This window comes from Hydractinia symbiolongicarpus, chromosome 4 (genome assembly GCF_029227915.1).
Source record: "Hydractinia symbiolongicarpus strain clone_291-10 chromosome 4, HSymV2.1, whole genome shotgun sequence".
Classification (NCBI taxonomy): Eukaryota; Metazoa; Cnidaria; class Hydrozoa; order Anthoathecata; family Hydractiniidae; genus Hydractinia; species Hydractinia symbiolongicarpus.
Window position 1 is genome coordinate 6373639 of NC_079878.1, and position 19610 is coordinate 6393248.

At 34.8% G+C, this 19610-nt stretch overlaps 2 protein-coding genes across 2 annotated transcripts in view; one reads left to right on the forward strand and one right to left on the reverse strand.

Annotated features, from left to right (window-relative positions):
* Positions 1-19610, reverse strand: part of LOC130640988 (transcription initiation factor TFIID subunit 5-like) — a 105540-nt gene that overhangs the window by 29999 nt on the left and 55931 nt on the right. The window lies entirely within an intron of this gene.
* Positions 3660-4610, forward strand: LOC130641001 (lens fiber membrane intrinsic protein-like). The gene is made up of 3 exons (XM_057447629.1): positions 3660-3935; positions 4102-4236; positions 4411-4610. Exons 1-3 carry the CDS (start codon positions 3764-3766, stop codon positions 4569-4571), a joined length of 468 nt encoding a protein of 155 aa, XP_057303612.1. The 5' UTR covers positions 3660-3763; the 3' UTR covers positions 4572-4610.

A 19610-nucleotide genomic window follows, 5' to 3' on the forward strand; every position in this document is an offset into this window, starting at 1 on the left:
AGATTATTAGTTCTTTTTTTTTTATTCCCAACATTGACAAACTATGTGTGATTAACTAAGTAATTTTTACTGTAGCACACTGTAGTGAGGCGCATCAATGTCTGCTATACAGTGTAGCAGGCCCTTTCTTTCCTTGTAGTAGAATGTAGTAAGCGTAGTTTTTCGTAATGATGTGTAGTAGTGCGTTATTTTCTGTAGCAGACCGGAGTAGAATGTATTTCTCTGTAGTAGAGTGTAGTACGCTGAAGTACAGTGCGGTAGCCTGTAGTAGACTCGGGCGTGTTAAGGACAATCACCATAAGATGGATTGTCTTCCACGCCATTAAGACTCTTTTTCATGAAAAAAAGAATAAAATACAGTGTAAACATTGATTAAAACAATTTAGAGAAAAGATGTTTCACATTTCGGACAGTTGTTCATGACGTCATATCAGTTATGCACTTACTTCCGTCGGATTTTGAAATCATTAATTACGTGTTAATTTTTGAAAGAATCAACGCCGAACATCTTTTTCTGTGATGACGTAGTGTCCAGAAATCGATCGGAAAAAACGTCGTAGCCTGTAGTGGAGCGTAGTAGAGTGTAGTAGGCTGTAATAGATTATAGTAGCCTAAAGTATAATGTATTTCTCTGTAGTAGGGTGTAGTAGTAACCTGTAGTAGAGCGTACTTCTCTGTAGTAGGGCGCATTTCTTTGTATAAAAGCGAAGTCGGGATCTTCGTATCGCAGTGTAGTAGGTTGTCTTTGTCTAATGGTGTGCAACATAGTTATCCACTTTTAAAATATGCGTAAAAAGTTAATTACAATTCATTGCTATACAAAGTCTTATTCACACATAAACATAATTATTTACAGAGGCAATACTATGGTTAAAAAAAGCACGGGCTTACAGCAGTCAACCTTCACACAAATAGTTTCAAAACATATTCTAACTATTTGCTCACAGTGAACAAGTGAAAAGGGCATTTAAATGGCCTCCATGGCCTTCTGGTACAGCAAAAAGTACTTTACATGACAAGCAATGTATTTTCTAAGGACCTAGAGTGAAGCTGAGTGGTCACTATTACGCTAGTATTTATACACAAATCGTCAATTCCTCACAAATTATTCTGCACAAATTGAGTTTCCTCTTGATTTTTGAATGTCTCCATACTGTTTCACAAAAAAGTCGAAATTTCAGTAGTGTTAAGCTAAAACATGAAGGATCGATTTGTAAATAGAGACTTTTAAACTTGGCTTAAATGTTATAACGTATTAACGATGATCTTATACTGTACGACACAAATCTGAAGCCAGCTTCAGATTTGTGTCGTACAGTGTACTTTTAGCCTAAGAGACAGTAAATTAATTGTAGTTGGTACACATGCAAGGCATTTGCAGTGTTTTTTGGGAAAATTGCTATCACAAATTTTTGGCTTGTTTTCTTTGGCCTTGATTGACAAAATACATTTCATGGTCAGTTTGTCACAGCTGTTCTTTTTAGCGCTGCGAAAAAGAGGCAAAAATGCTATATGTGCCTCCTGTGATTGTCTAAATGTATTTTTTATCAAATTTTTAAAAATAAATAACTTTTTAGAATAAAATGTTTCAGTTATAAATATTAGCTTTACAGTTTTAGACATGAATATTACGTATAACTTTATTATGAAATTTTTCTTGTGTTATTTTTGTTTTCTTAAATTTCAATTGTCTTCCTCATTGCTCAAACCTCTCGATTAATTATAGTCTCTCTCAGAAAACAAGTCCTGTGAGGACGCAACCTCGTCCATGCAGTGTGACGTCAAAAACCATGTCAACAAAAAATATGCATGAACCAAGTTGGCTTTTGTTCAATAATAGCGACAACAAATTTGAACATATTAAAATTCGAAAATTTAAAAGCACTTGTGCCATGTCGTTTTCGTGATGTAGGAAATGTTTTTATTACATAAAAAAAACGCATCGTACGCGTTTTATCCTCATATCAAAAAACGCTACAGGCCCTTTAGGATCGAGGTTGACATGTTAGTTTTTTTTCACTATACTTCCACTATCTCTTTTTGTCATCAGTTTTAGAAGTAAATATAATTTATATTACAGCCTAACAGCTCTCAGAACACATTTGGATTAAATGATTTATCGGACAGAATTTTTGTTATTAATTTAGTTAGCTAATAATTTTAGTCACTTCGGAAAAAATAAATAGTCCCTTTTGTCCGACTTTGTTTGTCCGATAAAGTAAAACAAATGGCAGAGCCAATGATTTAGATTTATGTTTTATCAAAATATCGTTCAAAATGTTATCGAAAATCAGCAGTAGTAGTAGAGATATATTTTGCCGTTGTATAAATGTTACAGGTTAAAATTTCTTTAAATAAATACAAAGATAGCTGGAGCAAAAAGAAGGCACGAGTTGCCTTATCAATCACTAAGCCCCGCTTTTGTTTCTTCTCTCTTTAGCTTACATTTTTTATTTTGAGCAAATGCAGTTTGTGCGAAATACCTCCTATAAATATATAAAATTAATGAATGAATGAAGGTCTGCTTCTGGAGGTCGAAAAAGACTATATGGGTTCTAAGACTGGAAGGAAAAACAGTAGACTATAACTCGAATTGAAAATTGTTCGAGTGATAGAGTGTCGGAGTAATAGAGAGTTGGCTTTTTCACTATTTTTTTATGTATACAATCACTGGCCATTTTGGATTTTATTGGACATTTGAAATCATTTTAGTCACTAAATTTGGCGAGTGACATTAATAAATTAAATTAGACTAATTAGCTTCACAACCATTCTCGACCCCAGAGCTGTTTGAGATAAATCTCGAAAGTACTACTATGGAGGTATTGATCACAAAGAGCTCTGGGCACAAGAATGCTTTACAAACTTTCCCAGACAAAAGTTTGAGTCTGATTAAGCTAGAAGGGAGTAAAAACTATTTAAAATACAATATTTGAACAAGTGTAACATTTATCACAGATTGTCTTTTGTGAAAAATGTTTCCCTTTCCCACATTGAAATTTATGTTTTAACCCTTATTTCACTATTGCGCCAAGCGAGTGTTAAAGCCTGTTAGCATTATGGCAAATTTTAGTCTTTGTGAAGACAAAGAAGGGTTTTGAGAAAACAGATCTACATTAAATTATCATTCCAGGGCTCCTTAAAAAGTTTTGATGTAAGGACCAAATAGGGAAAGAACGCCCTGGGGAGGGGTTCCACTGCAAAAAATTCTTGAAAACTACAAAGTTTATTAAAAATTGTTGTTCACAATATGTTATCAAGAATGAAATGTTGTAAAGATCAGTTTACATATTGATAAATAAATTAGCTCTTGAGTACCTAAATCCATGTGGGATTATCGAGTTTAATGTATAAAACTAAGTGAATATCATTGAAGCGCATACGATAGTAAACACATTTGATTTCTATCTAACAAACAACGCTGTAGAAACAAAGTTGGCAAGCTTAAATTCTTTGGCTCTCTTGTTTATTAACTCTTGGTCAAGGAGAATAATTAACGTCTTTCTTTTAACATATTTTACTGAATTACCTTATCGACGATGTCATTAAAAGAAAATTTCTTGCTTAATTATCCATGAAATTTAGATACTTAAAACTCTCCACCTTTTTAAATAAAAATTGTAATGTTATGCACATTGAACGTAAATAATGGAACCCAGCAGGAGAGTAGATATAGAACTGGTGAAGTATACATACATGGGCGTTTGGCTTAACACGTTGCAACAAGACAGTCGCGCTTAAGATCAGCCACAAGCATTTTATCATGGCTTCTAACCTGTTAAAGCATATCAATTTCGCTTTGATAGCCTTTGCTGCTCTCTTTGCAGTTCTGGCCACCGCAGGAAACCATTGGCGAACGTTGAAAACTGATCACAACAACCATCTTGGTTTGTGGAAACAGTGTACCGCGATAGGATGCTCAACGCATGACATAGGTGGGTAAAAAATTGTTTTTCTTATGATATTGAATAAAAGAAAAGAAAATGTCTTCGACCGAAAAAGGTGTCGAAACAAAACGAATTCAAATTTCTTTTTATAAAATAAACAACATTGATTTATTTTTGTACTAAAGTTATCTAAATTTTCTATCCCTTTTTTTAGAGTCGGTTCGTCCTACACAAGTCTTGATGGTGTTGTCATGCATCTGTTTTGTTTTCATCTTTGCTTACATGCTTCTTCTCCATTTTGTGAAAACTCTATCTCCAAAATTCACAGCAATCCTGTTGTTAATAACTTGTAAGTATTTTTCACATATACAAGTTAAGCAAAATATTTTTAATAAATACTTTTTTCTCCAATTCACTATACAAGCATATAAAAGGAATTCTACATAGACCGTCCGTTCAACACAAAATTCGTATTACTGATGTAACAACAGTATAATTCTTCATTGTTTTTGTTAATTTTTAGTTGTCTTTGAAGTGGCTGCAATGGGCTACTTCACCCATAAGATGCAAGACGATCTTCACAGCTTTGAATGGTCATTCGCATTAGGATGGGTTTCGGCTGGTCTTGCGTTAATAACTGGAATTATTTCTTTCTTCCATGCAGAAGACTACGATCAACTGTAAATGTAAAGTTCTGAATAAAAATATCTCTTTTTTTGTAAATGTGTGTTTTTATGTTACTACCTCGAGGCCAGAACATGTAGCTATGTATAAAGTTTTTGGCCCACACCCCATTTAAATCTCGAATGTTTTCAACCTTATTCGCATTTTTGAGACATTAGGGTTGTTAATATTTACTAAATTGAAATTTCGACCCTAGGCTTCTAGGACATGTGTTAAATCTAGAGGGCGCCAAAGGTTCAAGTGTTCGTTTGATGTCGCGCCATTGTTGCAATAATTCAAAGTGTCAACACTATAGCGTTCATTGTGAGGTTTTGCATACTACTTGATTTGTTTTCGAACAGTTTCTACTCCAAAATGTTCGGATTCTCTTGTATTTTGATGGATGGAAAGTGTTAAACTTTTACATAATTCAATTAAAGATTTTAAGGCTTACAAATTAAATTTGATTTATGCATGCATGAAAATTTTTTATAATTCTTAGTTGTTAGGTGTGAACAACAAACAAGTCAGTTGCATAGTAACAACTCTTGTTGATGATGCTGGGGAAGTGATAAGATAGAAAATGATAAAATTGATCAAAAACATTGGTATGATAAATGGTGACAAACAAACAAGCGTCACTATGTTATATGTTTACGTCATTAAAATACGTGTTGAGATTTGCTGTTATGTTTAAATTGTGTCTAATGATGCCTTTTTTTTCGCATCCAACTACAGTTGAACTCATGTAATTCAAATCTCCAAGGGTATTCAAAATTTGTTCGAATTACATGAGTTTCGAATTATAGGAGTTTGACTTTTTTCGGCCGAGTTTTAATGCGAGAGAAGTGTTCCATTGTTGAAAAATTTGAGTTTTAGAACTATGAACGGACGAAAATTTTCAAAATTCGAATTTAATGTTCACGGGTCCAAGAAAACTGTTCGATTTACATGATTTTTCGAATTATAGGAGTTTTCTTATAAGGATTTTAGAGTAAACTTGGACGGGACCGGAGAATTAGTTCGATTTATATGATTATTTGAATTATACGGGTTCGAATTACATGATTACATTAGTTCGATTTTCACGCTTTACAAAAATTTTCTCACTATCTACAGTGTAGCAAGCTTGAGAATATTAAAATATATCGCATGAATAAGGAAATATAGCTGATGACGTCACGTTTATTATGCTGCTTGCACAAATTCTTGACTTTAACTAACAGCTTCTCAAAACCCAATTTTGTTGGGACATTAAAGGTAAATTTTTAAAAATCCCCAGATTTGACAAGACGAAGAGATTAATCTTCCCTCACCGTAAAAATGGTAATGAAAATTAGACGTCAGCGCTGACTTTTATTCGCGCATGCGCACGCGCTCACGTAAGTACAAAACATTTATTCTCATGATCTACGGCACCGAGTTACGAAAAGAAAAGAATGCGGCCACTTGTGCATTAGTTAAGGTTCGCAAAGTCCCATCCCCACGACGGCATGGTTGAGCGAAATGATTTTGAGCATTTTGGGGGCTAGTGGAGATTTTTGCCGTTCGACAGTAAAATTAATTTCTATTTTTCCGGCAACCAATAATAATGCTTGATTATTCCGCTCCGCACGTAATATTTTGCCTCGTGCAGAAAAGTAAAAGATCGCATCCTACCTATTTTAAATAAATTTTTTGCGTTGAAAAATTAAGCAGTAACTCACTCTATTGTTCTGTTTATGATATAAATATATACAATGACGAACGTTTACGTGACGATGTGGCATCGAAATATTTCGGATTTCATACTATATACAATAACAACATTTGCACTATTTGCATAATAAAAATTGAGTGTACTGTAACGCTTCGGTGAAACGCCCTGAGGCGCTTATTCACTTTTGTTTTGTTAAACATTACATTGGAAATTTAGAATCTGTTTGGAGACTGTTAACTGTAAAATAACTAATGGATAAATGCTTTTGAGAGAGACTATCAGAAAGGGCGCTTAAAACAGGAAGATATCTTAGTACGTTTCAATGGGCGTTTATTCGAGGTTCAAAAAAATGGCGTTACATCGAACTATTACAGTACTCGATTTTAAACTGAGTGTTTCAATCAAACTAGAATGTTTACTTTGTAATTTCAACTGGATAATAAATGCTGTAAACGCTGCGACATGTGAAAAAATATCTACTTGAATTACTTTTTAAACTAGAGTTTTAGGAGTTAACTTTATAGTATAAATCAATTGCAAAATAGTGCTAAATAAATATAATATAACAAATTTAGTTAAAATAAAACATCTTGCTAACAATAAAACTCACACAAATCATTACAACAAAAAAGTAAGAATTTTAAGCCGGATTTCCAGTGAAAATGTTGGTACAAGATTCATGCATTGTACTGAATTCAATTAATTCGATTGGAAAAGCTCGATCATTTGGTGGACATGAAAAAAATAGGATTGAATTTAGTCTTTTTCGTAGTAGGTGTATAAAAATATTTAAAAATTATAATCTTTTTTAAACCAAATAACTGAAACCAAAAACAATACGTTATGGTATGCTACGCTAATGGTGTAAATTAAGAATGTAAAAAATTCACTGGTTGCAAGTAAAGCCGCCTATTAAAATAGAATAACAAAAAAAGAATTAAAACTATTTAAGTGACGTAACATGTTCGCTAATTCGAATACTTCGAAATAAGAACGCCAATTCGGAGCACCTATCACGAGTTAGCGGACATGTCTTACATAATAATGGACACGATTCAGACAACCAAACTACCATCTTAACATAGATAAGTAACAGCGTAAGTTAAAAACTAGCCGCGCCTCTATCTTTCGAATAACCAACTTCAGAGCTGTTATGGATGACAGACACAGCGCCAACATAGACTTCAATGAAAATTGGCTCAATGACCACTTCAAATACTGCACCAGACCCCTGGACTGCGCTAATTATGGCTGATTTGAAGTCCTCATACACCATATGAGCTGGAAGAGTGTCCATGAAAAATGCTGCCTTATGCTGGGTAAAAGTGAGATAGGACGGCGAATTAAAGAACGGACTAAAACGTTGCCATCTTGTTAACACCTCGTTTTTGTTCCATGATATTCGTATGCCAGTTTGAAATGCTCGAGGCCTGCAGCAAACAAAAAGTGAACTTAGTTCAGTATGTCAAACATTCTCTAGAACTTAGAATTCGGAACTTCTTTTTAATAAACGATATTCAGTTGACAAAAAGTAACTGGTTTCCTGTCTTCATACACATAGAGAAAGACACTTTAAATCATTAGAATGCAAAGAACAAAGCCTCTAAATGAAAAGTACCTTAAGAGAAAAACATTTGCGCCAAAAGAAATTTTCGCAAATCAGTTGTTTACCAAACTTTTTGCGGGATATTATTTTTGCAACTACTGGTAGAAAGCAAAAGACAGCGGAGGTATAATGTGCAAAACCTTTTGAAAACAAAAAAGTATAAGGGAACAGTGTGATTGTAATTGTTAGTCAATAGTGACAAAAGAGATTAATTTTCTTATATTCGTTCGATATTTTCTCGTATCTAACGTATATAACCCTACCTACCCTTTTTGTGGAAATGGCTGTGACTGTGACATATTTCGCACAAAAAATTGTTCGCGAATTGGAAAGATAAATCGAGAAATTTTGTAGAAATATCCCCCGGCGAATAATACTTAAAGGAAACCTGAGGTATAAAATGATGTTGGACTTATATTATTACATAGCTGAAAAAGTTTGTTAACAAGGAATTATAGATTAAATTATGCTGCATAAATTATGATGTGATATTTAAGTAATAGCAACTTTTGACATTCCTGTCATAAGTAATTTTAGACCTGTGATGTGCATTTAAACTTTATAATTTTTTTGTCAAAATGACACTCGTTTACTCGTCCCAGGTCTCTTCATTTTTTTGCTGAGAACTCCATAACTTGGGCTATCTATAATATAAGTCCAACATCATTCTATACCTCGTGTTCTCTTTAAGGTAACATAAAAGCTTTAAGATATCCACACAATTTCAAACAAAACTTTTTTCTTGACTCAATACATTATTTCTCATTTTTATAGAAATTGTTTAAATTTTTTAGCCTAAACTACTTTGACAAGTGCACAAAAAACTTGTTTTGCAGAAAATATACTTACATCATCATTGTCTTGTTTGGGTAAGTAAATCTTCCACCTTGAACACGATCCACGCGATGAAGTTGAACACGCTTACACTCGTCAATCCTTGATGCCACAAAGTTATATTTCACCAACACGAGCTGTGTGTCAGTTATAATGACGATGCGTTCTTTTTCATGATCCCAATGATCGATTCTACAAATTATTGAAACATTTAAAAAACATACAGAACGTATTATATAAATGGCATGGGTAGCTTCCCTCTCAAGATATGGATTTAATAGGTCCTGAGAGGGAAGCTTATTGTACCTCCCCCATCATCACGTCACATGTGCAAACTAACTGTGCAAAGCTAGACTGACAAAACTTAGACGGAATATTGTTTGAAACTGAAAGAATACATTTTGCTGAAGTCAGCAAATTTGTTATCACGTCAATAAAACTATTTAAAACACCAAATATGTAACATTCAACTAAAATTAGGAATGAGAATTTTGGTTAGACGTTTACATATTTTACGTTTTTAAACAACATATTATAAATGATGGGTCAAAACTTTCCAAAAATCTCACAATCTTTTAAAAGCAGTAGATCAGGGATATGGTAAATTTGAGTAAAAAGTTTTTTTAAAAAACGTTTTTTTGTATTAATATCACGGCGATGTCTAAAAGCGTGATGACATGATTCTTCTAACCAATCTAAAGCAGTAGTAAATAACACTTAATTGTTTTGCATGTTGAAACTGGTTATTATATTGCATTTTGATAAAGCCAAGTGCAAAACCTTTCCAACATTCGTTAAAAAATTAAAACTAGCAAGGCTAACAGGGTAATTGCACTACTTTTAGATCAGCAAAACAGTAACAAAACGTATCAAACCCTACTCAGCTAACAGCCATGCTGACAGAAACTTTCCTTCAATGACTGGATTTAAATATTGTTTTACATCTTCAACAGCATGCTCAAAAACTCCTGGCTAAAAAAAAAACATATCAGGAAACAATAAATTAAAAATTTTTAACTCATAAAAATAATAGCAATTTATAAAAATATATATATAATATATGGTAACTCAAGATTTAAGTTGTTAGTGTGCTTTTGCAAACAAGAAAAAAGAACATAATATACCCTCATAGCGTAATATTTGCGAATCATGTTTTGTTTCACAGTGACTGATGCATTGCTTTTTGTCATAAAGTTATCTGCAGCTGGATATATGTATTGATTTATAAGCGATGCTGGCTGACTTTGTTGCAGGGGTATTTCACTACCAGCAGTTTCGTTTGTGGCAAAGTTCATCTCGTCTTTCTCGTCCCGTAAGTCCACTGTCACCTTACACAATACAAAGAACTGTATAAGTACAGCTACTTTGTGCATCGCTAACACATTGCTTTGCAGCAAGCAGAATTTGACCTGCAGTCATCCACAAATTTATAACAGTATGAAAAAACAAGTGTGTTTAAAAAGATGCAATGTCCTTTAATAACAAGAAGTTCTCAGTAAAATTATGTAGATGAGGATTAAAATCATAACTGAAAGTAGTTTGGTTTAATTTTAATGGATTGGGAAGCCAAATAGATTTGCACTTTTTCTATTGTGTCAATTTTTGTCTCCACCTTGATCCCCGGTCAAACACTGCTATACACAAAATGCCCTTAGACTAAGGTTGGTATATCCGTCTCATTTGCACTCTTGTTGACTTAATTTTCTGGTGATTTACATTTATTAAGATTTCAGATTACATCTGTCACGAGCCATAATAGACCTATGTCATATCCATTGTCGTTCCGCAAAGTATGCATTCCAAAATACCAAAAATAACATGAAAATAAGATTAGTTATACGCAATTTTTAGTTTGCAGTGAAGTAGTGCAGAAATGGTTTGTTTACTTGCATTATTTTCAAAATAAGTTTGTCATACAATCAAATTGATAACATTTGGTAACAATATGGAATAAAAGTATGCATCTGCTTTGATTAAATATGATGGTATTTTTCCAAACAAATGTGAAATGTCAAGGTGTTAGTGAGTTAATAAAATTAGTGATGTTGCTGGCATTAATGGCATCACTTTTTGAGAGGCTAGTTGACCTATTTTAAGGTGTGTCTTACCTGTTAATTTTTTTCCAATTGAGACAAAAATGGAAGTTGGGCAGTATTTACATTTCAAACATTTGTTATTTCAGAACGAAGATACTAATTTGACTTTCATATTGTGGTTGGCAAGTTGGACTTTAAACCCATTGAAGTGCTAAAATAACTTGTGTTGTGCTTATTTTTTCACATTTCAAAATCTGTCCTAGATCATATTTAATAAAAAGAAATTACTGAAAATCCCAAAACACGTCAAACATACAAAGTATGTATAATTTGTACTCGAACAGTTTTTTGTCCACAAAATGCTTGTTATGTCAATTTTAACTTTGATCAGCGAAAATAATGAGAAAATTTTTCGTTAGTTGTAAATGAAATTTTTGGTTTTATATTTTCACAAATCAGTAATATGGAAGAATCCCACGGAGATTATTTTTTGCGTATAAACAATTTAAACAATTCTGCAAGATTTTCTTCATTGCGAAACCTTAGATAAATATAAATCACCCTGAGAAGATGGAAAGCTAAGGCCTCTTGTTCCTCTAATTTCATGATAAAAACGTACATCCTTATTTTTTATCATATTTTTTAATTACAGTTTAAAACTAAGGATATCTTCTCCACACACTTAGGCCCAACATCTAGTATAAAAGTATCTTTTTATCATAGAAATAGATTGTTTTTGCTTTATCTTCTTTTATTTTTTTGTACTTGTTTGCTAATTCCAGAATATTAAAAATGTATCATTTGTCTTCACATGGATAACAATTTATTATTTGATCTATTAAAAATATTTGATACCTGACATGATAAAAATTTAACAAATGTGGAATTTTGAACATTTTCTCAAGTACAAGCCAGTTTTTCCTCTACTGAACAAAGTATTATTTTGCATAAAGAAAGAATTAATTTGTATGAATTTAGTACACAAATAATCAGGTACAACTTTAAACAATACTAAATTACGATAGTAGCTTATATATTCCATAAACTAAATTTTGACGATTATCTTGACAACCACATCCAGCTGCGTTATCTTTTTTTGGAGTTTAGTTGTTTGGAGTTTTGTAGTTTATTAAGTTATTGTTGTTCAAGCAAAGTTACGTGTACTTTTCTTTGCCAGACAAAAAATTATATATATATATAAATGAAACCTGCCAAGTTTTACCTATGTGTTAATAAGAAAGATAGATGTGATCATCTTTTTCGATTAAACGGATTATATTCCTGTTTTAAAATTTAGTAAGTGTATTGTTTTAAACGTTTGACGTCATCACTTTTGGAATATTATGCAAAATAGAGTTGAAAGCAAGATAACTTTAAAAGCATATTTTAACTTTCTTTAAATTTTTATCTTTATTTTACTAAGATGATTTAGAAAAAATTACCTTCGTGTAACGCTTGTTTAAATTGCTCTATGTTGCATTGCAAACCTCTGGATTAATTTTCCCAAGTGCTTGGAACACAAAAAAAATGTTTCAGTTCAGAATAACTAGCACCTGTTACTTAAAAAAGCAATTGATCAAAAACATCTAGACTCATTTTTAAAAATGTTGCCTATTCAAACTGAACTTCTGTGTGAAATTCGTGTACTAATGCCCAGATTTTTTCTTGGTTTTACCCATATGAATCTCTTCCTTTTTTTACAGAAAAAAAGGTTGCTGTGATAATCGTAGAGGCAGCAGATTCGAAAGACTTTTGAAGCATGTTAAACGGCTTACGTGTAGATAAGACACCTTTCACAAAGTTCCTTAAAGGTAATCTGTAAGATTTTAACCTTGTATTTAAACAGATAGCGTATTTTAGCCTGAAGGGGAAGTGTCCATCCTCATGTTGCCACAAGAAACATCCAATTTGACATTAGTGGGTTTTCAAGTTTGACTTTTTTCTATGTTAATTTCACTTTTGGGAACCAAAAAAAGAAATGAAAATCTATAAAAAAATTAAAAAATATCCGTATGCTTCCTTCTTTAGATTGCAAACTTTATGCACATTCTAAGGGGCCGTCGACAAACAGTTTTCGTCTCCGTTAACGGCAAATTGCCATTGGGGGGGGGGAGGGGGTAATGCACCACCCATTAAAATATAAAAATGGAGACGAATTATTTCTTTTAAGGAGAATGAAAAAATATTCAACAAATTAGAAAATGTTTCCACAGTAAAAATCCGATAAATCTAAACGGATCTCGTATTTGTATAAGTCTCCACGAAGATTGTTGTGCAAGGAGCGACCAATCAATATCAGGTATTTATGAACATATACATACTCATTTCCAGAGACAATGTTGGTAAGGAATTTTCCAATGGAAGTTGGGAGACCATGTATATAGATAGATAGATGTGCATATTTTACATGGCTACCCTCACAAATATCGAGGGATATATGTTAACATCCTACTGTCTGACTCTAACAATGCAGTTCATTTATGTTTATTATATGTTTGTATATTTATAGGTATTAATATATAGTGGTGGGTTTATCTATCTCTATTAACATTTGCGAGTTTTCATGGTAGCGGACGGTAGTTAAACAATGGCTAGTGGATTTTTAAACCCACCACGGTGGGATGAAGAAAACAAAGAGTTTTCATTATGGCTCCGAGAAGCCAAGGCATGGAAAGTTGCCACTTCTGGTGTAACTGGACTGAAAGATGTTCATGGTTTGCAATTAGCATTGCATCTTCCGGATGGAAGCGAAATACGTCGTCAACTATTTGATACCCTTGATACGGAGAACATGACAGGTGATGACGGGTGGAAAAAGGTGATAGAATTGATAGAAACGTACTATAGTAAGGACGATAACACGTCAGCCTTTGACACGTGGAAAGACTTCCGTATATTATGTAGAAAAGAAGATCAAAGTATTGAACAATATATCATGTATTATGAGAAATATAAAGTCCGAATGGAGCGCTTCGACATGAAACTTGGTGAACGTATTCATGGACTTAATTTACTGTGTGGTGCCAATCTTAATGATTCTGACCTTCGTCTAGCAATGAGAGAAGTTGATGGGGATCAACCAAATGAAATGTATAAACAAGCTAAAAAGGCGCTTAAGAAATATTTTGGCAGTGCTGCTGTCACAAGTACTCAATCATCCAACACCGCTGTAGCCTCAGTTCAACCTGCTGTCAAACAAGAGCCTTTTTTTGCCACACTAGATGAATACGAAACATACGTTGCATGGAGACAATACCGATCGAAAAATGGTAATTCATCAAATAAAAGTTATCGTGGACAAGGTCGTGGAAAATTGCAACATCGCAATCCCCTAAATGCTGACGGTAAACCTTTAACATGCCGTGTTTGCCGTTCAATTGCACATTTTGCTCGAGATTGCCCACATCGTTCTGAGAAACAACAAGGTTCGGAAGACAACCAACAGCATGATAGTTCTACAAACCGCTCCTGGGTTGCTTCTGTTAACTCTGATGTTATTGAATGCCAAGCATCTGATGCGTCTATGGCAGGTGGTGTTGCATTTAACTATATGATTCTCGATACAGGTTGCCCACAGAATGTTGCCGGAGTAGTATGGACACAGTGTTTTCTTGATTCCATGAGTACTGATATGTACCAAAATGTCAAAAAGCTTCATGGTAATAACAAATTTAAATTTGGTGGTGGACGTGTCATGAAATCTATGTATACCATTATAGCTCCTGTTTTGGTTGCTGGGGAAATCACTTCCTTAAAATTCGATGTTGTTGACACCGATCTTCCTCTTCTGCTTGGAAAGGAAACTATGAAAGCATGGAATCTGCTCATTTGTACAGGAAATGACACTGCTGAAGTTACAATAAATCGTGTGAAGAAAAATGTTGAGCTCTTCACATCCCCTACTGGACACTGGTGTATAAATGTGCAGCCAGGTTTTCCTGTTGAAGTACTGGATGTTATGTTTTCTGTTAGTGAATTGTCCAAACATGACAAAGAACTTGCTGCTAAACGCTTGCATCGCCAATTTTGTCATCCTCCCTTTGAGTTCTTAAAGAAAGTCCTCAGTGTCCTGGATAAGCCTGACAAGGAATTTTTGGACATTCTGCATAAATATTCTCAGAATTGTCTAGTGTGTAAGCGATACAAACCGACCATTCCAAGGCCAGCTGTCAGAAACTTAATGGATCCAGATAAAATGAAATTTAATGAAATAGTTAGTATTGATTTGAAAGAAAGGAAGGGTAAATGGATAATTTACCTCATCGATATGGTTACTCGATACACACGTGCTGATTTCATACCATCTAAAGAAAAACGCATCGTTGTTGCAAAGATTATAGAACTTTGGTTGCCTATATTTGGAGCAGCTAAAAGTTTTCACATGGACAATGGAGGGGAATTCGCTAATGATGAAATGCGGGAACTTGGCAATCAATTTGGGATAAACATCAAGCACACCGCTGCTTATAGTCCTTGGGCAAATGGTCTGAATGAACGGAATCATGCAACTATAGATATTATGATGGAAAAAATGCTAGAAGATCACCCGAAGTTATCAGAATCACTGGCATTGCAGTATGCTATATCTGTACGAAATTGCTGTATGTTTGTAAATGGATTTACACCAGCACAGTTAGCAATAGGTCAAAATCCTAGACTGCCATCAGCTTTCCATGATGAACTCCTGGCCTTGGAAGGCATTACCACCAGCTCTGTAATAGCCCAGCATCTTAATGCCATTGCTGCAGCCAGAAAAGCTTTCGTGCAAGCAGAAATAAGCTCAAAGCTTCGCAAGGCATTAAAACATCCTGTTCGCGAGTATGCAGATATTTTCTATCAGCCTGGTAACCAAGTCTTCTATAAACTACCAGACGATCGGCGTTGGCAAGGGCCTGCTACTGTCATTGGTGCAGATGGTAAAGTTGTAATGATTCGTCATGGCAGTGTTCTTCGTCGTGTTCATCCATGTCGTCTGCAACTTGTTAATGAAATTAGTCACTCCTCGTCACAACCAGATTCCTCACCACAAGCAGCAGGAAATAGTCAGTCAGATATTACTCAAAATCTGGAATCAGGGTATGAACAGCACCACATTGCAGAAAAAGAAACTGAACAGGAAGTACAACATTTTACTGAACATGTTGCAACTCACCAACCAGAAAGCTCAATTCAGCAACCAGAATCTGGTCCTGTTGCCAGATCCAAGATGTCCCTCCCAAAAAGACAACAGACAGTGCAATACAAATATCCTGATGGAGAATGGAAAGAAGTAAAAATTCTAGGCCCTGCTGGAAAAAAGGGTGGGATCCACAAAGATTGGGTAAACGTTCGAGATCACTCTGACCATGAGTATTCTATGGATTGGAGTGATGTATCAGAATGGAAGTTAGTCGAAATTGAGTCAGACCCAACAGGAGGTGATCCCTCTACTCCTTCTAATTGTGAAGAAGAGATGTGTGTTGCCGTATGCTTCAACGCACCAGATGAGTTCAAGAATGCCAAGAGTGCAGAACTTGAAAAATGGAAACAGTATGAAGTTTACCAAGAGGTTCCAGATGTAGGTCAACCCAGACTAACTGGTAGGTGGGTATGTACCCGAAAAATTGTTGACGGAAAACTTGTACCGAAAGCAAGATATGTCATCCGAGGCTTTCAGGAAAATATTAACATACCTGCTGACTCACCAACTGGCAGTAAAGAATGTATGAGACTAGTGCTTTCTATAATTGCCAGCAAACAATGGACACTAAATTCTATTGACATAAAAGCAGCTTTTCTCCAAGGCAAACCAATACAACGGGATGTCTTTATTGTTCCACCATGTGACGTACCCCTTCCAAACACACTCTGGAAGTTAGAAAAATGTGTGTACGGTCTAAATGATGCTGCTCGTATGTGGTATTTTGCAGTATGGGAAGCATTACAAAATTTAGGATGTCATAGATCAACTATTGATTATGGTGTTTTTTATTGGAAAGATAAAAATGATCAATTGTCTGGTGTGTTACAAGCACATGTTGATGATTTCCTTTGGTCCGGTACTGATGTTTTCAAAGCTGATGTCATAGATAAGCTTTACCAAATATTTCAAGTTGGTCATTCAGCATCATCACATTTTAAATATGTTGGTATTAATATCAGCCAGAGTGAATCTGGACAGCTATCACTTGACCAATTGGATTATATTGAAAAAATCGATCAAATTCCAATCACCCGAGAACGTCAACTTCAGAAAGATTCCATTTGTACCAAGACTGAATCTTCTCAATATTGCAGATTGGTTGGTCAGTTAAACTGGACTGCTACACATACTCGCCCGGATATTGCCTTCGATATTTCTGTATTGAGCTCGACTATGAAAGCTCCTACTGTGTCTAATATCTTGAAAGCAAATAAAGTGCTTCAAAGAATCAAAGGTAATCCATTAAAGATTCATTTCCCTAGCCTTGAATCATTGGAAAATTGCTCCATCATATGCTACAGTGATGCATCGTTGGCAAATTTGTCATCAGGTCAAAGTTCAGGAGGATATGTGGTGTTCCTCTCTGATAATAAAGGGAAGGTGTGCCCATTAGTTTGGAGTAGCAAAACTATTCGACGTGTTGTTAGAAGTACACTTGCTGCTGAAACAAGTGCCATGGTGGATGCTCTTGATGCTGCATACTTTATGTCACAAGTTCTTACTGAAATGATTTCCATACCAAACACGCAATGTAAGCACATTCAGATTCATGCATTAACTGATAATGAATCTCTTTACCGAAATACTTACTCAACAACAATGGCTGCAGAGCGCCGACTCAGGGTTGATATTTCTGTTATAAAAGAAATGATTTTGAGAGAAGAACTATCCAGCGTGAAATGGATTCCTACATCCATGCAACTTGCAGATCCATTGACAAAAGTTGGTGCAGACCCAACAAAGCTGACAGCTGTTTTGGAAACTGGAAACGTCGGATAGAGACACTATTTACACACTTCTGTTATGAACCTTTGGTTATGTTTTGATTTTGTTTCGGGGCATTTGCAGTGTCGCTATGCATTTGCAGCCGTATGTTTATATTATTGGTTGCGAGAAAAGAGAGAATGGGAATGTTAACATCCTACTGTCTGACTCTAACAATGCAGTTCATTTATGTTTATTATATGTTTGTATATTTATAGGTATTAATATATAGTGGTGGGTTTATCTATCTCTATTAACATTTACGAGTTTTCAATATACCCTGTCTATTATTCCCAGGAGGGGCCATGGCTTAGATGGAGAGTCCTAGAGTATTTAATGCTTATTTTGAGCTACACAGACCCAATTAGGGCCCACGCTCTACTAGACAACTCCTGGCAACATCCAACAGCCCACACAGTGTGCCATCTCCCCAATTTCCCTCACATGGTTTGGGTTAACCCGGGGCTATGGTAACATTCACTCGCTCATGTTGAATGGCGGTAAAGAGGAATCGAACCCTGGTCTCCCGCACAGAGTACGAGAGCTATAACTATTCTGACCCAACTTAGAACACGACCCGTCTTAAGACGGGATGGACCATCTTTGGACACGGTGGCCCATCTTTTGACATGCTGCCCCGTCAATTGACGGGCCAGGACCAACTTGCGACATGGCGTTAAAAGATGTTTGTATACTTCAAGACCTTGTATTTAACGTAAACTAACTCCAATAAAGTGAAAAAACTGAACTGCTGCAACTTTTGCCGAGATATTGTTGTATATGGCTAGCTGAGATTAAATCGAGTTATGCATTTCAAGATTGTTGTGGGTAGCAAAAACAACACTATTTGGCAACTCTTGGTGCAAGACCATATCTGCGAACACATTTAGCTAGAGACTTCCTTGTTGAATGATTGGAGATTTTTATGTGCATAATGACTAGCTAAATAATTATGACTCATATATCAAAATGTAATCTCATATTATATATATTCACAGCAGGTAGCTTAGCTAAGCTGTTGTTTAAGCTATTTTGCTATGTTTAATTTTCAATATAATCTTTGATGGAATTATTGCAACTTGACCTATTACGTAACTTGAGAGCGAGAATCGTTTTGTCTGGGAAATCCATGATTGAAATATTTTGTTATATATTCAAGAAACAGAAAGGCTGACTTTTATTTAAAGAAATATTATAAGTTAATTTATATTTTATGTGATCGGTGAGTCCTTAAGCTTCCATTTGAGCTACAGAAATCTTTTTTGAAATTCTTGCCCAACTGGACAACAGCATTATGTGGGGATCAAACACACAACCACTTGGAAATGAGTCGTACGCTTTACCGACTGTGCTACTAATATTTGTAAATTTATGTCTGTGTTCAATTTTTAAGGAAAAAAATTATGACATTGTCTTTGTGTTGCTCATTACTTTAGCTACATTTGTAATAGATTGTATTTAGAGAATTCATGATTTATTTTCCTCTGTATATTTTTTGTTTTCTTTTGTCATCTCCTATAGACACTGCATTTGTGCACAGTTGGGCCAGACCTGTCTTCAATTTTTTTAAAATTTGAAACAGTGTGTTTCCCATGTTACAAGGCTTAACTTTAGTCTGGGAGTCTTCAAACTGACCCATGTTGTGGCTGTTTCTAAAAACTGTCAAAAGTTTGATCTGTCCTTTTTTACTACGATTTTTGAAAACACAAGTGTCCTTTGTCAATAGTTGGGCCTGTCCCATCCTATGACACAGTCTTTTAAAGGCATGGGAATTGTTTATCAATAGTTAGGCCTGTCCCATCTTATGACACATTTTCTAAAATTGCAAGAGACCTTTGTGTACAGTTAAATTTGTCCCATCTGATGACACAGCTTTTAAAAAGCAAGAGATTCCTTCGTCAATAGTTGGGCCTGTACCAACTTAAGAGGTATTTGCACA